The sequence below is a fragment of the Choloepus didactylus genome, chromosome 8 (genome assembly GCF_015220235.1).
Source record: "Choloepus didactylus isolate mChoDid1 chromosome 8, mChoDid1.pri, whole genome shotgun sequence".
Classification (NCBI taxonomy): Eukaryota; Metazoa; Chordata; class Mammalia; order Pilosa; family Megalonychidae; genus Choloepus; species Choloepus didactylus.
This window is the reverse complement of record NC_051314.1, coordinates 114,668,657-114,688,715: the sequence shown is the minus strand read 5'-3', so window position 1 is coordinate 114,688,715 and position 20,059 is coordinate 114,668,657. Positions and strand designations below refer to the sequence as shown.

Here is a 20,059-nt window from a genome sequence, read left to right as displayed (position 1 = left end):
TTCAATTGAAATAGTCTAGGATTTTTCACCTAGTTTATTAATACTGTGTAATTTTTGAAATTGTTATTTACATTTTAATTGTATTTGCAATAATTATTTAGACTTAGTGTTAACTGATTTTTGTATACTTATTCCACATTCTCTATTCTTAAGTTCTTACTCGATTAAAATTTTGTCAACTGATGCACATCTCCCAATAGAAGAGTGCGTAGATTTCTGAATGCTTACATACATGTAAATATGTTTTAGTTTCTCTCATATATAAAAAGCAAACTGAATATTTGTTATAAAACATCTTTACACCCAAAACTATGTAGACATTGTTCCATTATTCCCTTTTGGCAGCTAGTATTTAAAGGTAAAGAAGGCAGGCTGATTTTTCTTTTTCTTTTCTTTTCTTTTCTTCTGTTTTTTGATGGGTAAATGCTTTCTTTAATTTTGAAATAAAATTTTTTACAAAAAAGAATGTATCTTTTTCTTAGATTTTCCCAGTTGTGTATGTGTTTGCAATATATCTATACAGTTTGGATATGCATATTCAGAACTTTCTTCAGCTCCGATTTTCTTTTTTAGTATCTTTTTTTTGCCTCTATTTGTTCATATTTTTTTTAGGATTTCAATAATATAATCTTAGATCTTTTTTCTGTTACAGTTACAATATTATCTCTCATTTTTACCACTTGTTCTTTTTCCCTGCATTCATAATTTCTTTCAAGTTTTATCTGAAAATTTAGTCTTCAGCTATGCCAATTCTGCTTTCAATCAGTATTTTAAATATGTGACTTCATTTTTAGTTTCTTTTTATCTCAATATCCTAGTAAACTCCATTTTTAGTAATCTCTGCCTCTCATCCAATTTCCTCTATATTTTTCTGAATTTTATTATTACAATATTTTTGTATCTAATATTATAGAACACTAGCTGTCTCAATTTTATAGAGAACATATAGCTAATGTTTTTTAACATTTACTGAGGTATCCTTTAGGATATATTTTCAAAGGTAATTTGTTCTTTTATGTCTTGATTGTTAAACATTTTATTTCTTGCAGAGTATTTTCATATCTCCCATGTTGATTTTATTCCAATTATTCTTCCTTTGGGAATGATGATTCATTTCCTTATTTCTCATAAATGGTGTCTGTGGCAGCTTCTGGCTCCTCATTGTTTACCTGGTTGTGGTTAGAACACTTCTCTCGGGATTTCAGCCAGAGGGATGGTAAATGTGAACAGATTTAGTCTAATTACTGGTCACTAGCAGTAGCAATTTCACTAAATTCTGAGCTTCATCTTTCTTGCTTTTGTTGTACAGTTAAATGCTTCGAGAAGGTAAACATATTTCTAGGTAATACTGACCACTATATACTTGGTTTTGCCAGAAGTGATGCACTTCTTATGGCACTTTCTTATCTTCTGCTCCAGATGCTTATATCCCATTCTTAGCTGCAGTATAATAAATGGCTAGCCACTCTAGACTCTGGACATTTTGCATCAATGTGCATTTTAGTCTTAGAAAACATGTGGACAAAGTGGCCCTGGTTGCTACTGGTTGCTACTGAAAAGTGTTCTAGTGCAGCGGGACAACAGATAGCCATTTCTGGGTGGTGGGGAGAACTGATCCCACCCTAGGTCTCCCAGTCAGGTAATGGCAGTGAAATGAGCCATCTTCTTACCATTTTTCAGGTGAAGAGATTCATTCTTCTTAAAACCACTTTGGATTAATAACACAAGTGCCAGTTAGTGTTGTGTTTTGTTGTTGCTGTTGTTGTTGTTTTGGTTTTGCTCCTTCTCCTCCTCCTGTTTGTGTTGTATCTACTTTGACTTACATATGGTGAAAATTTCATCCAGGTAAAAGAATGGTTGTCAGTCCTTGTCATTGATAATGTTAGACCATCCGTGGATGTCTGTAGATTTTGGTTTCCTTTAATCTTTTTATATTGGCTAATTTTTAAGACATACTGCCAGCCAGAAGCCCTTTTATAGAGTCTGATGGACTTAACCTCTATTTTTTTTTTTTTTTTATTTCTAAGACTATGGAACTGAACTCGTTGCTAAGCTCACAGTCTTTCCATTCAACTTTTATTATTTATAAGATTTTTTAGGTTTTTGAAAGGTATTTTTGATTTCATCATTCAGTCTTTTTTCATTCAATCTTTCCATACTAATTCTTATATTATGTTGATTTTAAATGCATTCTTGTGTCTCCTATGTAGTGAATCACATGATTTATGCCTTCCAGATATATGTTTTTAAATAGTGAAAATGAAATGTGCATATTCAAGCGTACATTTTAGTCAAAGTTTTAAAAGAAATGTGCCATGGTATATCTTATTGTGTGGATTGGTAAAATAAATATATTCTTGGAAGTATTAAAATTATAGATATATTTGCATTATTATTTGTTCTTCCTTCATTTGGATTTTAAAAAAATAGGTACTATCTCCAAATCATATTCAAATAAATTCATCATATCAATAGCTGTCAAAGATTCATTAAAACCTTCAATTTCTTGAGAATATCTTGTGCTAATAATTATGCTCATATTTAATATCATGAAGTAGATATCTCTTCATATCTGTATGTTTTGAATACTTAATTTACCTATAATCTTAGATTTATTTAGAGAACAGCCACGAGAACAGTGAACCATGCCATTTGGCATACATGCCTCCTTCCCTCTCTCTTAAACAGACGGGAGTAACAGAGCATTAACTCCCACTGAATTTTTCTCACCCAAATTCTTTTCAGACTATGTAATGTGATTTCATTTATGGGATAAAACTTTCATTTCAGAGCCATATTAAAATTCCCCCAAAGAAGAAACTGTTATTGACTTGTTTCTGCTATTCACTACCACTCTCTGTCAAATATTTCCAAAAATAAGGGTAACCTTTTCCAAGCATGGAATATTGAGCTAAGATACGTTAGTATTTTGCAATGAGGCTTAAGCTAAATGTAAATGGAGATTCCAGTACATATTCTTTTATATTTATTTTTAAATATATAGAATCAGGAAAAAAGAAGGCACAATAGATAAAAATGTATGTATTGAGGATACAGTAGAAGAGTAATTATAAAATTCTGAGTATCTACTATTTGTCAGACACTGACAAGTTATAAGATTGTTTAATAACACTTATACAATGTGCTAATTAGTATCTCTACTCTTATTAATGGTGAATTTGAGATTTAGGAATGCTAATTAATTTACTCTAATTGAAAAGGCTAATAAGATAGACAAAAGATGAGAAGCTCCTGAACCCATCTCTTTTTTCCATTATCTCCTGTTAATTTGCACTAGATAGTGCTGAAATTTTGCCTTAGTTTGATAGAATTATGTCTAGCCTCAGGAGTGACATTAAATGTAGCCCAAGATACTATCATATTTAAAGAACTTGCCATAAAATATTATTGTTTTCCAGGAAAATATTTAAAAGTTTAATACTTGGGTCAGGTAAAACTTATCATTTAAAGCAGCCCAAATGATTTAGGACCAGAATTATATGATTTTGTCCTAGTTGTAACACTGTTTTGGTTTTACTCTAGTTCTAGACAGTTTGAAATGGCAGAAAACTATCTATTGCTTGTACTTTATAATGAAAATAAATGTTTTATAAATATAAATCCTTTTAAAAGATAATCTCATATTCTAAAACTATAAAATTTTGTATTGCTGATTTTCTTTACTTGAAGCACATCAACTTTTTCTATTACTTAAAAAATCATCTAGATAATTTTAAAAACTATAGCTGAATTGATAAATTAATGCTTTGCATTCTATATCCCTTAAAGCAAGAAAAGTTATAGAAATGCCCTCTTATAAAATATATAATGGGAGTCACTTTTTTTCAGTTGAGATTTAATCAATGCAAGGTGTTTTATTTATTTCTTTACCCTCTTTTACTCTCTTTTCCTACAGAGAAACCTGGCTCTCCCAAGGGACTCTATTCATTTGCAACTTCCAGGAAAAAGCTCTTCCTTCTTCCATGCCCCACATACCAAGGAACAGGAGACAAGGCCAACATTCTTGTAGATTCCCACTGTCTTGCATGTCCTTTTTCAACATAGCACAAAATGCCACACCTTAGAGTCCTGTAACATCTCACTCTAGTACCTTATGTCCCTTCTACTTACTGACATCCACTGAACTTGTAACTGCACATCCATTTGGGACTTTTGCTCCTCGTTGCACCTAGTTCAGCATCTTTGTTTCCCATTCCATCTGCTACCCTCCCAGACAACTTCAAAATCATCCCATTGTAAATATTCCAAATATGGTAATTTCTTCCTTCTGATAAGAGAGGACTCAAGATTTTTCTGGGCCCATGGCAACACAGTAAGAGACTACACTTCCCAGCTTTCCTTGCAGTCATATTTTGAGGTCAATGGGATGTGAGCAGAATGGTGCAAGTTCCCATTTAGGTCTTTAAAAGGAAACTGTTTGCCTTGCATTTCTTTGCCTTTTGTCAGGACCTGTAGTAGAGTGGCGTGGACAGTGGCTTATAGCTTTTTCTCTACCTTTAGACTATTTTGTGTTTTTCATTTCTATGGGAGTCAACCCATTAAATATTGGTTGTCTCCCCAAATGGGGTTCCATTCTCAGATTGATAATACCTCTTCTTACTCTCCAAATCTTCTTTGAGTAAGAATCGTGGGTTCGCTGTGTCCTGAGTTGAATAATTTGCACAACTACTTACACAGCATCTTCACTTAGATTTTGTATAAAACTTCAAGTTCCATGTAACCAACAAATCACATGACCTATCCCTTTTTGTTATTTCAAGTATTAGCAACTGCCTAAATTGAATGTTCCACTTAATGGTGCTATTGTAAGATGAACAATTTTGTAATCACCACCCTTACCAAGAGATAATATCTTTACTGCCACCTCAAAAGCTGTCCATGCACCATCCCCATCACAATACTTTCACTCTCCCAAATAATAAATGCTGTTGGGATTATTACTTCTTTATATTCATCAGCCAAGTGTGTAGTCCTAAAGACTATGGGATTGTTTTACCTTCTTTTATTTTTTTGAAGGGAAGGGTTGTCTTTTAAGTCTTTTTCAATTAATGGGTTCCATCTCCATTTCTTTTTTTTTTCCTTGCAATTTATTTGTTGAAGAAAGCATGATTATTTTCCCATATGGTTTCCTACTGTGGCTTAGTTTTACATGTTCCTCTGCCCTCCTTATTTACTGTGCATTCATAATTGGATCTAGAGGCTTAATCAAATTCAGGTTTGATTTTTTTGGTAAGACCTTTTTCATGATGGATTTGTGGTCTCTCTTTTTGTGATGTTAGCAGTCACTAATGCTTACTGCCTGGCTTTGATAATTCATTATCATAAAATATTATAATTATTGTAAAATATTGATAATCCAATTTTATCACTCTTCTTTTGTTAGAATACTTCTATGGAGAAAACTTTGTCTCATCTGTTACTTAGATACACAGTGATCGTTTTATATAGCAAAGACAAAATAAATCTTTGAATGTTTGCTTTATTAACTTTGCATCCTGCAATGGCAATTCGTTGTGTGTGTGTGTGCGTGTGTGTGCGTATTAGGAATTCAGGGATTAACCATAGTTGATATTATCTTTATTTTCCTTACAGATGCTCAATTATCCCAACTTTGGCTACTGGGAGCCTCTTCATTTGGCTCTTAAGTCATACTGATGCATCCTTATATTTTTCTATATCTTTCTCACTAACTAGAGTTAGAGTAACAGAATATCTCAGGCTCATCTTGTACATTATCTGTCCCAGACTTGAAATCAGCTAGTCCCCCACGCAGCCCTGTTTCTTATAGTGGGAGATGTACTTCAATACCACAATATGGATGTTATGGATACTTTTTGCTACTGGGCTGAGCATTATTTCCTGGCCTTTATAATGAACAAAAGCTATGGGAAATAGATATTGATAGATAGGCAGGTAGGTAGGTAGACAAATGATATAGATTTTTTTAATTTCATGAGTTTATGCTGATATTTCCAGTCCTAATTCAGGACTACAGAGAATCCTGGTTCTCAAAAACACTAGAGATTCTAGAATTAGAATACCACGTAATTACTCATTTGCTTTATCCTACATTATAAACAACATTTTCAGGGTGACAATTCTAACACTATTACCCATATGATGAAAAAAACAGTTTTCTAACAAACATTGTGTATGTTCTCATCATTTCCCTCACCTTTTATTAAATTCAACTGTATCTGCATGGGCATTGCAGATAGCCATATTAAACGACCTCTCATATATCCTTCATTTATCTTTAGTTCTCTAAACAAATATGTAGAGATGGATAAATGATAAATGGATAGATAGAAATGTAGATATATATGTAGATTTATATATAGATACATATGAATGCATAGATTGATGAAATGCTCATCAGCAGTCTTTAAGTTATATATCCCCAGTCTTTTTGATGGTCTGACATTTATTCTCTAATAGTATATAATCTAAGAGTCATAAGAAGAATATTTCCTCAGTTCTTGCTTGGCCATGACACTCTGAGGAATTTTTACTTGAAAGTCATTCTAGGCAAATATATACCTTTGGCTCCCATGTTCTTTCCTTGAATATCTTAAATTTATTTCTCTATTTTCTTCTGGTATAAGGTGTTGCTGTTGAAAAGTCTTATGACCGTTGTTTCCCATTAGATTATGAGGTCTTGTGGTCTTCACTGCTATCACTCTGTACCTGGTACTTTGTTTGAAACAGTGTCTTCTCATATCTTCTTCACCTTTTCTCTGTTCTCTACTTCATCTTTTTCCTCTACTCCACATCTTCATTTCCTTCTTTCTCCACTTCTGCTTTTCTTCTTTCTTATTTTTTTTCCCTGTCGGCACACAATTTCTTCTGTCTTGAGAGGAATTCAAGGGCCTCATCTTCTCTTCCCAAACCTTTCTGTAAAACTTCTACTCTTTGTTAGCTTAGGAATTTTCTATTCTTTGAAACCTTATCCAACTCACTTTGATAAATTGCAGTGTTCTTTACCTAAGCTATTGCTTAAAGGTTTAATGAAGAGGATTTCTCTGAGCCAAATAAATGACTAAAAGTAATCCACCCATTCATTATTAATAGAGCACTCTGTAACAGAGAATTAAATAGGGGAAGGGGATCTCTATATTGGTTACAACAGCCATGATTGCTTCTCACTTAAAAGTTCTCATTGTCCTGGTATTCTTTTCAGGATAGATATGTCTGACAATAGTTGTGACTTTATTGGTTCATCCCCAGATGACACTAGACTGCTTGTGGAGCACCAGCCAAGTGTCCTATTTCAAGCACTATCAGAGTTGAAGGGTTGAGTCTATGGACCTCCTTCCTTGAGGGTTGATGTAAACTCGAGACAGAACAGCCTGGTGTTTCCCTTGTCCTCCCCTGAGGCAGGCTTCTTCCCCACTAGACTACTTTCCTAGAAGAAGTTACATCAGAACTGGAGGGTCACATTTCATTGACTTAGGCACCCTAAAAGGAATTGAAATAATTACTTATTCAATTGCTTCATCATGTTTGGGTGGGAAATATAACAATACTTCAGAATCAAGACATTCTTGAATCCATCTCACTAACTTGCACAAAATCATGTCTGATGTATTGCATATTCTAAACTAATAAAAACTCAGTATAGAACCATTAAATACATTCTTCATGATTTTTCGTTTGGCTTTCTCCAAGGCAAAATAAGCTCCACAGTACACTATATGAAATTCTTCAAATTAAATGGAGCCCATGTCTATTATAGTAGTTCTTATATGGTACTGTGTTATAAATTTGTATCTATGGACTACTTGAGTAAGTACATTTTTGTATTCCCAGTGGTCTGCACAGTGCTTGACACAATATACTTAAAAAGAGATGCTGAATAAATAAATTGCAATGAATAAATAGATGTATAAATAAATGAATGGATTTATTCAAGTCAGTATCTATCAAAATGAAAATAAGTGAAAGCTTCAAAATTTCCACATAGGAGAAGTTTCCTGCAGTCTAGTGGAAGTGAGGCTCTGTAGGATTATACTTGGTTAAGAAAATTGTCAATTGTTCATGTAAAATGGCAGTGAAAAAGATTGTTTGGAGAGTAATGTTTTCCCCCAGCAACTCATTTATCTTCACTTAGGTGAGAAGAATATAAGAGCTTATGAAAAGTATAAAATTTTTACCACATCATTCAATCCCAAATTAGACATGGAAAAAGCAAGGTAATATAAATAATATAAAGATATATATATATATGTACATATATATATATATAATTGTCTTCTGTGTATTTGTATGTCAAATTATCCTGAGAAAGGTCAGATTTAAGTCAAGTTGCAATTGAGTATGACTATGTGTGTCTGTATGATATATGCAAATGGCTTAGCAGAAGAGGAGAAACCTGGGAATTTCAGATTATTCTTTCAGTTCTGAGGCTTCTCAGTGGCTAGGTTAGCTGCCATGGCCATAGACTTTCCCTCCACTTTACTGAAGATACAGATGGTTAAGCTCCATTAGTGTTTGACGTGTCTTATGTCAGCACAATTTTTTTCTCCCATGACATAAAAAAAATATTTTTAATACCTAAAATTTAACTGTTAAAGAGATCATTTTTCTATAAACATATAATCTGTCCCTTTTACTCTCCTCTCATCTCACCCCAGTAGATGCACTTGGTCAGTAGTGTAGCCAGAAATTTTTGGATCAAGAACAGACACTTTCAGAAAGGCTTCTTTATTCTTTGTTCTTTTGTAAGATAAACATTTCTATTTCCAAGAACACTGGGGATCTTTGGGTGATAATTACACGTTTGTGGATTGACAAAATAGAATCAGGTGGCAGGGGCTACCCTTTCTCTGATAGGTGCCTGACTTGTGTCTGTACTTTCTCTTTAGTGTGGCAGGTGAATAATTAACCCTCAATAATAACTGATCTCTTGCAAGCTGAACTAAGTAGAAGGTTATAAGCAATTGCAATATAATATGAAGTTGCCGTTATTGATAACACCTTTTAATTATCCCTATTTGGATTTAGCTGAATTTTCCAACAAAGAATAGAGGACTCTTACTGAGTGGTCTCCTGTACCTCTTCTAGGCCCTGGTTTTCCAATTGATTTAGGAAGCAGTTTATGGTTCACATAGTACATTTGCATTTGCTTTTTAATACTTCCATAACAAATTGCCACTAACTTAGTGACTTAAAACAATACAAATTCAATATCCTATAGGTTTTTAGTTCAGAAGTCCCATGGGCTAAAATTGGGTGTCAGTAGGGCAGTGTTCCTCTATGGAGGCTATAGGGGAAAATCCATTCCCTTGTTCAGAGGCTTCCAGCATTCATTGGCTCATGTCCCCATTCCTCCAGCAACAGTAGATTGAGTCTTTCTCACATCTCATCACTTTGACCTTCTCTTCTGCTTCCCTCTTCCACTTTTAAGGATCCTTGTGATAACACTGGGCCCAAATGGATAATTCAGGATAATGTCCTTGTTTTAAGGTCAGCTGATCATAACCTTAATTCATTCTGCAACCTTAATTCTGCTTTGCCATGTAACCTAACATAGTCACAGATTCTAGGGAATAGGACATGGGCATATTTGGGAAGCCATTTTTCTACCTACCACACATATATTCTATAGTTCAGCAGAGTATCATTTAAATCAGGGGATGATATCCTTGCCTCCTCAATTATGTCATCATTGCTGCTAACTATATGTAATGTACAGTTATGCCTCAAAATCAAAATATATAACTTCTAATTATTTTATATATTACTTTATGTAAAAGTAATTTTTACCAGCAGGAACTAAATTTTTTTTAGTAAACTAAGAAATATTCTAGTGAAAGATTCTCTGTGGTAGTAAAAAGGAGATCTAAAATTATTAGAAGCTCCTTAAGTCACCAAATTTAATATGGAAGAAAGGGATCAGGAAGAAGCTTTGTTTTATTACATTTTCAGTATGAATAAGTATTTCTCTTTCTCTTTAATTTCATGATAATAAGATCTTTCAGATATGGCCTCCAATCCATGTCAAGTTTTAGTGGCTATGAGAAATGCTTGAAAAAAAACTATTACTAAAAATAAAATAGTCTTCAACCTGTTTCAGTAGAGATAGATGGAGTTGAGGTAATGCTGAGTTACATTGCTGAAACCCAGTTATGATCTGGATTTCATAAAAATAGGACGTTTACCCACATGCTCCCCTTCAATCCCTGTTTAAAGTAAAACTGTGAAACATAAACACTGGGACCTTGAGTAAATTGATTCAGCTTTCTGCTCTGGTCTAGTAAATGGAGGTAATAACATTATGTACCTCCTAGGCTGTGGTGAGAATTAAATATGTTAATTCATGTAAAGTGCATAGAGCAATAGCACAGAGCCAGTGCTCAAAACATAGTTAGATATCCTTACCATTATTATTACTAACAACAGCAAGGCAATATAGCCTAAAGGAAACTTTAACCTCAACATCAGACCACTGATACCTTATTTAAAGACTTCCTTTCCGACTCTACAAAATTAAAACTATAATTTTAATAACCTCAATAATCAAGGTCTTTTGAAATGACTACCAATCACAAAAGTCACTTTAATATAGATATATTTACTGTATTAAGTAAAGCAGAAGCAGGACAGGCTGAGGAAGCTCATAACAGGATATTAGTTCTGGTTGTCAGGGTTAAAGTCACACCTGCTGGCATATTCTGAGGTTGCATGGCAGAGACAGATAAAGAAGTGGGATCTGATTTAATGCAACATAGCTTTCACTACAAACCTAGAGATAAAAAAAAAAAGGCAATTCCTGAAAATATGATTCTGGGCCACATATTTTACCTGTGTGGTCCAGAATCATTAGGATAGTTTAGAAAAATATTGTATAGATTAATCTTCTGATTAACATTTGTTCTATGCAGCTTTTACTTACATCTCTTGAAAATCTTTCTCAAATCTATCATTTTCTTGACTGAGTCTGCAAAATATAATAAATCTAATTCATTGATTCCTTTGGTGATAAGGAATCTTAAAAAGTCTTTAGCACCAGTAAAATAAAAATCATTTTCCTGCTATTAAAAAGCAGGTTGATAAAGAATTTTATTTGCTGTTTAACCATTATCATAATTACCTTTTGAAGAATTCTTGTCTTTAATGCATACACACACAGAATTGTTGAGAATGGATAGATCCCTAAAAACAATGCAAATAGTTTCCATTTTCTCATAATTTAAGTATAGCTTTTTCTGTATTTATTAAATCATTTGTTAAACAAATACAGATGAACATCTACACTATGTGAAGCGAAGTACTAAATATTAAGTTATAAGTGAAAAAGACCAAAATGGTCTCATGATCTAATGGAAAAAAGAAAAGTTACATATGTTATTACAAATGCAGTGATTAGTACCAATGAGTAATATAAAGTGTAGAAAAACATTTTAGAGTAGTTTAACCTAGTTGGGCATTCAGGGGACATTTCTTTGAGGAAGTAATATTTCAGCTAAAACCTGCGGATTCTAAAGAAAGTAGCCAGGCAAAGGTGTGAGATGAGTATCAGGTAGGCTAACACCCTGGGAAAACGCTGTTAAGTGTAAAAGAGGAAGACCTTTTGTGAATTCAAGAGAAAAACAAGATGACAAAGCAAAGCATTAGATTAAGTGAAGCTAGAGTATGCAGGGCCAGATCATTCAGAAGTTTCCAAGTCCAGATTCCTATAATTAGGAATTATAGGCATTATCCTAAAGTAGTAGAAACCAATGAAAGGATATAACCAGAAAGTTACTTTTTTAGTGTCTTAAAAATATTATCTTATTAAAGTGTGAAAAATCAGTTACAAGGCCACAAAATGGATTGCAGAAAATGTAGAAGCAGTTTCAGAGGCAATTCAGAGCAGTTCCAGGTAGGAAAATGAAGGCTTTAGTATAACATTGTGGCAGAGAGAGAAAAATAGATTCCAGATATATTATGTGGTATCCTCTACAGGATCTAGGGGTTTATTGGATATAGAAGAATAAAGGAGAGGGAGAATTCAAAAATGAAATGCTGATTTTTGGTCTGAACAAATGAATGGACGATTGGGCCATTTTCTGGCACAGAGAACACTGTATAGGAGCAAGTTCTTTGGTGAATTATGAGTTAAGTTTTGGACTTTCAGTTGGTGTTTAAAAAAAAAAATTCTAGTGGAGACTTGAGTAGGTAATATATGGTTCTGGAACTTAGAAGAGTGGTCTGGATTGGAGTCATTGACATGTATATGGTAGTTGAAATAATAGGAGGTATGAAATAATTAAAGAATAAAGAATAATTGAGAAGAAATCAAACAGTGATGAGCACCAACATTTAAAGGTCACATGAAAAAAGGAGTAATAGGCAATAGTACCCTTGAGAAAAAGCAACCAAAGAAGGACTCAGAAAGTACAGGTCTGTAGAGAGCCAAAGGAAGAAATTTTAAAGTAAGGAGTATTGTGAAGGAATTAAATGCTGCAGAAGGATAAATTAGAGACTGAAAAATGTTATGAATTTACTGGGATGAAGATCATTGGTGAGCTTAATGGAAGTGGGTTTAGAGAAGTGGGGAAATGGGTGCTGAAAGAAGTTCACAGTTTAAGGAGTTTGGAGGAAGAGAAGAAAGGGTCTAGTCAACCATTTTAAGACGATTGGATGGAGAAGAGAGAAACGTTAAGTCTGTTTCTAAGAATGAGGAAATTACTGGTCAGGAAATGACTGGATAATAATAAAAGGCTTGAGCATATTTAAATGCTTATGGTTGACTGAATACAGAGAGCGATACTGATGCTATAGGAAAGTGGATATTCAGTAGGAAAATAAGGCCAAAGAGGAAGATTGATTTTGGATAGTATCATGAAACTCTTTTGATAGATGGGGTGGACTTATTTTTCTATCAAAAGAGTTTCATGAATCTCTCTGAAGTCAATACTCTTCCTTTGACTCAGTGTTGTAATATCTGATGGAATTTTACAGTATTCAAGGAGTAATTTTACTTGCTAAGGAGGAAGCTCAGTGAGATTGTGTATATTATATATTTTCTTGAAAATTTTTTGTTTCTAATTAATCAAAGAATTTTTTATTTCATTTTATTCTGTTTTTAGGATTCTCTTTTATAATATCCTGCATCCGTTTATGATATCATCAAGGAGATATTTGGAGCAGAGCAACCACTCAGTTACATAGGATTAAGAATGGCAGATTATTGGCAAACAGATCAAAATCCCAATGAATCACATGAAGAGCAGCATGAGCACCAAGTATTTCACTCTATAAAAAAACCACTTTCTCCTAGCCAAATCAGTCTGGGTTTTGATCCACTAGTAGATGAAATCAGTAATAAAATTCCACTCTGTAAGAGTGAAATTGAAGAAAACACCTATTTTGTGCCAAGTATACCAAATTGGGATTCAAAAAGGCATTCATTAGATGAAGCACACCAAATATCCCTGAATGAATTTACCTCTAAGAACCCTGAACTCCTCTGGCAGCAATTTAGGGAAACACCAGCAATTGGTTTTAGGCCTTCTGTGCTACCAAAGCCTCAAAACATTAATAAAGAAAGTTCCCAGGGAAATCCTATGGAAAAATATACATTCAATACAGATTACAGATTCAATCTTTTAGCTCCATCGTTTGCTAGTTTTGATAAAATTAACTCATGTAGAGAATTGAGAAATGAAAGTAGTAACTGCCATATAGGATTTGAAAGTAGCATCCTTCCTATAGATCCATCCTCAACTGACTTCATGCCGAAAGAAGACAATAAAAGGAGTGGAAATATGAACACAGTGGAAACTTCTCTGACGTTCTCAAAAGGTCCTTTGCCACCCAAGACTTGTATAAATACCTGGCCAAAGAACATGGAGGTATGTGTCAGATATGTCACCCTAAAAATATGACTCTGACAGAGTCATTCAATAACATGTTGGATTAGCATGGTAATGAGGATGACTAACTTTAACCAGGAAAATCTGTTAACATTATTTTTGAAAAAGTCATTTATTATTTTAAAAATCCTCATTCCTGAATTAGTATTTTCTCTGAATAAAAGGAACTAAGTTTTTCAAAATACCATTTTTAAAGCTCCAAGTTTTCATCAAAAATTGTTGAAGATCATTTTACTGGACAAAAATATCATATTTGGAGGTTTGGCTGATAGTATTGTCTCTGCTTATTTTGTTATGCATACACAAAAGCCTCTATGTTTCATTACATTTGCTTTTTTCAGAAATGCTGAAATGATATAAAACTTTATATCATCATTGGTAGAAAAAATTTTCCTTTACCCAGGGGCTCTTCAGTTACACAGTTGAAAGACAACTTCTATTAGGGATTATCCCCCTGGTTGGAAATAAAATAATCGTTGGACAATTCATCTTAATGATTCCATTAGTAGTTTTCTGATCATTGAAGTAACTATAGAGTTTCCTGTAGAGCATTTGAATCTTTATCTACTTACACTGAGTCTGGACACAAGTGAAACAGGAATTAAAGAAGAAACACATTATTGCAGCTGCAGTTTACAAGCCAAGGCCAAAAAGATTCTTCATTTATTCAACAACTATAAGTCCTTGAAATATGCATGTGATATGCTAGGCAAAATAGATAGAAAGAAAGCAAGACATGATGTTTGATTTCAGAAATAGCTTCCTGTTCAAATCAACTTGCAAACAAATGAAGTCAACACAGTTAAATAATAGATGCAGTAGTTGCATAAGAGAAGTAACACCTAATTTTGCCCTAGGCACTCAGAGGAGGTAGCACTTCAACTGATCTGAATTAAAAGCCAATGAATCTTGGAGACATCTGCTTCTGGTCACAAAAGTGTAAAAATTTCTTAACTTGCCCAACACTGAAAACAAGTATAAGATTGGAAAATATATACGAAGCAACTGATTTCAGACATTGAACCAAAGATAATATAGGATTTCAAATCTTGAGAGAAGGAAAACACTAAAGTGAACCCTGTAATCATTGTGGTTCTGCCTGAGAGAATCGGTGGGGTCCAATTTGAACAGCAGTAGCACTGCACTGAGGAGGCAGAAATTGGAGTTGCAGGTGGCAAAAGCAGCTCTAATTTGCAGGGCAGGTGCTGAAAAAAAGGCAGCTGTTCAATGTGTGGAATTAGAACACATTGCACATTTACTGCAAGTTCTTGGCCAAGTATTGGAATGTACTTGCAAAGCATATAGATACTACCTGCTTTAGCCTGAGAACTGAATGGTGACTGTTCACCACATACAAGTAGAAGTTGTACAGTACAGAATTTCCAGCCCAGCCAGAGAATGGTCTAAGCTGAACACTTAGGCATTCAGTTGAGACCCCACAAGTCCATCCTTTTAGAGTAAAAGCCATACTCTAAATTAAGTGCAACACCTGTCAATTTAGATCTGACCTAGAAAAAGTAAAATTGAAGCTGACAGGATCAAAAGGATCTTAACTGCCTGCTGGAGAAAAACTGTACACATTGTAAAAAAAAAAATAATTCACAGAGTGCCATCCACAATATCCTTCATGTAATTAAAAATGCATAGATGCAGGAATTTTGACCCAGAGTCACACACACACAAGACAGTCAATAGAAAGAGACTTTGAGGTAATCGAGACATTGGAATTAACAGATATGGACTTTAAAATGATTATTAAAAGTATGTCCTTCAAGGAAATTAAATAAAAGACTGTCATAATAAGTACACCAATAATGGAAATTATAATACTAGAAATAAAATATCTGCAATGAAAATGTCACCAGATATGCTCTTTAATAACAAAAAAAAAGGAATGGCAGAAAAAAAGGTATTGTCCTTGAAAGTAAAACAAAAGAAATTACCCAAAATGAGGAAGAGAAAATAAAAGGATTATATAAAAATGAACAAGGTCTTCAAGACTTGTGTGATAATATCAAGCAGACTCATTTTGGCAATTTGAACGCTAGAGGGAGAGGAGAGGGAGGTTAGTGAAGAAAATTAATTTGAAGAAATAATTAGAAAATTTCTCAAATTCCATGGAAAACATCAAATTCTAGATCTACAAAGCTTACGAAACCCCAATCAGAGTAAATACAAAGATAATGAGATATAAACAAATTATACTGAAACGTGAAAACTAAAGGTAAACAGAGAATCATAAAAGGAAGCAAAGAGGTGGAGAAAGAACTCATACTGTAGAAAAACAATCCGAATAAAAGCAGACTTCTCATCCGAAAAATGGAAGTCAGAAGTCGAGTAATGATTGAATTCTGCTTTAAAGTCTTTAAAAATAGAAAAGCCCCATCTGTATCCATTGAATATATACTACAAAACTGAAAATGAAGCAAAGACATTATCCTATAAACAGAAGTTGAGAGAAATGATCTAGCTCGTGCACACAAGAAATACCTAAAGGAAGTGATTTGGGTGCAAGAAAAATGACACCAGATGGAATTTTGTATCCATAGGAAGGAATGAAGAGCATTAGAAATGGCAAATATGCTAGTAAATAAGAAAGATTACTTTTATCTTATTTTTTTGAAAGACAGCTGTTTAAAGCAAAATAATAGCATTTTATTGGGAGGGATTTATTGTGTATGAAAATGAAAAATATATAACAACTATAGCTTAAAGGATAGGAGGAGTAAATGCTATTTTACTTTTGTAAATTATTACATTTTATATGTGGTAGTACAATATTAACTCGAGACTGATGTGATATATATGATGCATTTTGTAATTCCAAGAGTTAGAGCAACCACTAGAAAATAATATAAAGGAAAACTAGAAATTCAATACAGGAATTTAAAAGAAATAGGGAAAAATCAAATAAACTAAATAAGACAGGGAAGGAAAAATAGAAAAAAAAAACAAAATAGAAGGGACAAATAGAAACAAATATAAATATGGAAGTTTTAAATCCAACAATGTAATAAATAGATTAAATATAAATAAATTATACATTCCAAATAAAAGGCAGAAATTGACAGACTATAAAAAAGCAAAACCCAACTATCTACTGTCTACCAGTATAATTTTATTAAAAGTACAGATATATTGAAAGTAAAAGAAATAAGAGGTTTTACCATTCAGCTAGCAAAATAAAACTGGAATGGTTATTAATGTCAGAAAAATTACAATTTAGGACAGAATTATCAGAGATTAAAAAGGGTCATTTTATAATGGTAAAAAGGTCAATCAGGAGGACATAATATTCATAAATGTATAGGTACCTAATAAAGGAGCTTCAAAATACATAGAGCAAAAACTAACAGATTACAGAAACAATGGATAAATCTATAATCACAATTGGAGATTTAAGCAATGCATTATCAGTGATACAACAGACAAAGAATCATTAAGGACATAAGAGGTTTGAACACCCACTCTTAACTTAATCTAATTGATATTTATAGAATATTACGTATCATACCTGTGGAAAACACAGTTTTTTTCAAGAGCAGGTGAAATATTAATTGAAACAGAACATATTTTGCCCTGCTACAAGTCTCAATGAATTTTAACAGACTGAAATCTTACAGAATGTGTTCTCTGAAACAAATTAAAAAATCAAATTTAGAAATCAATAATAGATACCTGGAAAAATTACCAAGTTTCCTCTATAGAAATTGAGAAAAAGAAGAGCACAATAAACTCATGAAATAGAAGAGAATAAATAATAAAGATACAAGGTGAAATCAAGGAAATAAAAAGGGGACAAACAATTGAGATAAGTAACAAGGTCAAAATTTAATTATTTGGAAATAAGTATAGCATTGATACTTCATTAAAAAGAATGATCAAGAAAAAAAGGGGAAAACACAAATTACCAGTATCAAAAATAAAAGAGGAGCTATCACTGCAGATCTAACATACATTAACATGATGAGGCAGTTATGAACAACTATTTACAATTATATTCAGTAATTTAGAAGAAGTGAACACATTTCTTGAACTACCAAACTGAAAAATTAAGGTATAGAAAAGCTGAAAAGCCACATACCTATTGGAGAAATTGAATATGCATTCAAAACATTCCAACAAATAAAACTCCAAGCAGCCCAGATGCTTTCACTAATTGATTCTACCAAACATTTAAAGAAGAGATACTACCAATTCTAATGAAGTCTTTCAGAATTTAAAATTGCATAAGTCCAGTATAACTTGGATATCAAAACCTGAGAGAATATTACAAGAAATGAAAATTACTGATAACCCTTTTGAACAGAAAACAAAAATCCTTTACAAAGTATTGAAAATTTGAATCTAGCAGCATTTATGAAAGGCAAAATACTTATTTTTTTTAGGCTTCGTACTTATTTTATTATTTTTGAAATTAAGGAAACCACAAAACTTACATTGTTTTTTTTTTAAATTCAGTTTTATTGAGATATATTCACGTATCATACAGTCATCCATGGTGAATAATCAGCTGTTCACAGTACCATCATATAGTTGTGCATTCATCACCCCAATCTATTTTTTTAACATTTTCCTTATACCAGAAAAAGTAAAATAAAGAATAAAAAATAAAAGTGAAAAAGAACACCCAAACCTTCCCCCCCACTCTATTTTTCATTTAGTTTTTGTCCCCATTTTTCTACTCATCCATCCATACACTGGATAGAGGGAGTGTGATCCACAAGGCTTTCACAATCACACTGTCACCCCTTGTAAGCTATATTGTTACACAATCATCTTCAAGAGTCAAAGCTACTGGGTTGCAGTTTGAGTTTCAGGTATTTACTTCTAGTTATTCCAATACCTTAAAACCTAAAGCAAAATACATTTTGACCAGGGGATTTGGTTTTAGAAAACTCTGGCAGTTTTTTTTTAAAGCCAATTATATGCATAACCTGTGACTTAGCAATTTATAGATTTATACACAGGAAATGAAACGTGTCTACACAAAGAAGTGTACATGAATGTTAGTAGCAGTTTTCTTTATAATATGAAAAAGCTAATAATAACCCAACGTCTATCAACTGAAAAATGGATAAACAAATTGTGGGATATTCATACAAATGGAATACAACTACCCAGCAATACAAAATAATGCAACCACATGGATAATCAATATACATAAAATCGTGTCAGCTCAAGAAGTCTGAAACAAAAGAGCACATACTACTAATCCATCATGATAGAAGTCTGATAATAGTGATTGCAAAATAGGAATGGGGATTGACTGAAAGGGGATATGAGGTAATATTTTTAAATGATAGAAATATTCTATATTTTGATTAGGGTATTGATATCACAGTTTTATACTTTCCTCAAAAGCTCAATTTATATACTTAGGTTCTATATATTTCTCTATATGTAAGTATAACCAATTAAAAATCTAAAAAATCTTAAAAATAAAAGCTGAATGACTCTAATAAAACTGTAGAATTGTATTACTCTCCCCACACCAAAGTATATTAATTTGACAGTGTTATTATTTTTTAAGCTGAAAGATTGTTCCATTCATCTTGTTGAAGTACCTCAAGGCAGTAATAGGAGTTTGATTTCCTTCTGTGATAAGGTTAAAAAGTGAGTATTGCTATTTCATTAAACTTTGAAATTTCTGTGTCTGTTTAATTTGTTATTTTTACTTCACTGAACGGATTAATACTTGGATTTAAAATGTCAAATCCTTTAATTTTTGAATGCAAGTGAAGATATAAATTTTTGACAAATTAGCTTATTAATCAACTTCTGAGATTGTTTTTGTTGTTTATACTCAAATGACTCTTTTTTCTTGGAAATTTGTTAACATTGAAAATTTCACAAATTCAGACCTGCTCTTGCTGTTTGTTAGTAGTTTGGTTTGTAGGAAATTCCTGTCTTATTTAATGATATTAGCAACTCGGGCTCAGCCCCAAATTAATACAGATTTATTCCTCCTGCTTGGGATATTCTTTCTGGAATCAGGATGCCTGCCTTTTAATAGTTCTATCTTATCTTGAATGGGCTGTCAGAATAGTGAACAAATGCATGGTGCTTGCCACTGAGAAACAAATAGGGGATATTACAAAAAACATCACTGCCAGATAATACAAAAAACACCCTGCCAGAAAATTTGCTTTTTGCCAACATAAAAATGAATTTATGAC

The 20,059-nt window shown here is 32.9% G+C and overlaps 1 protein-coding gene across 1 annotated transcript in view; it reads left to right on the top strand.

Moving 5' to 3' along the window:
- The window catches only part of PIK3C2G (phosphatidylinositol-4-phosphate 3-kinase catalytic subunit type 2 gamma), a 425,918-nt gene that overhangs the window by 8,055 nt on the left and 397,804 nt on the right, over positions 1 to 20,059 (top strand). The window contains exons 2-3 of the mRNA XM_037846573.1: positions 13,095 to 13,859; positions 19,414 to 19,496. Coding sequence (XP_037702501.1) covers positions 13,185 to 13,859; positions 19,414 to 19,496 — 758 coding nt within the window. The 5' untranslated portion in view covers positions 13,095 to 13,184. The remainder of the gene's footprint in view (positions 1 to 13,094; positions 13,860 to 19,413; positions 19,497 to 20,059) is intronic.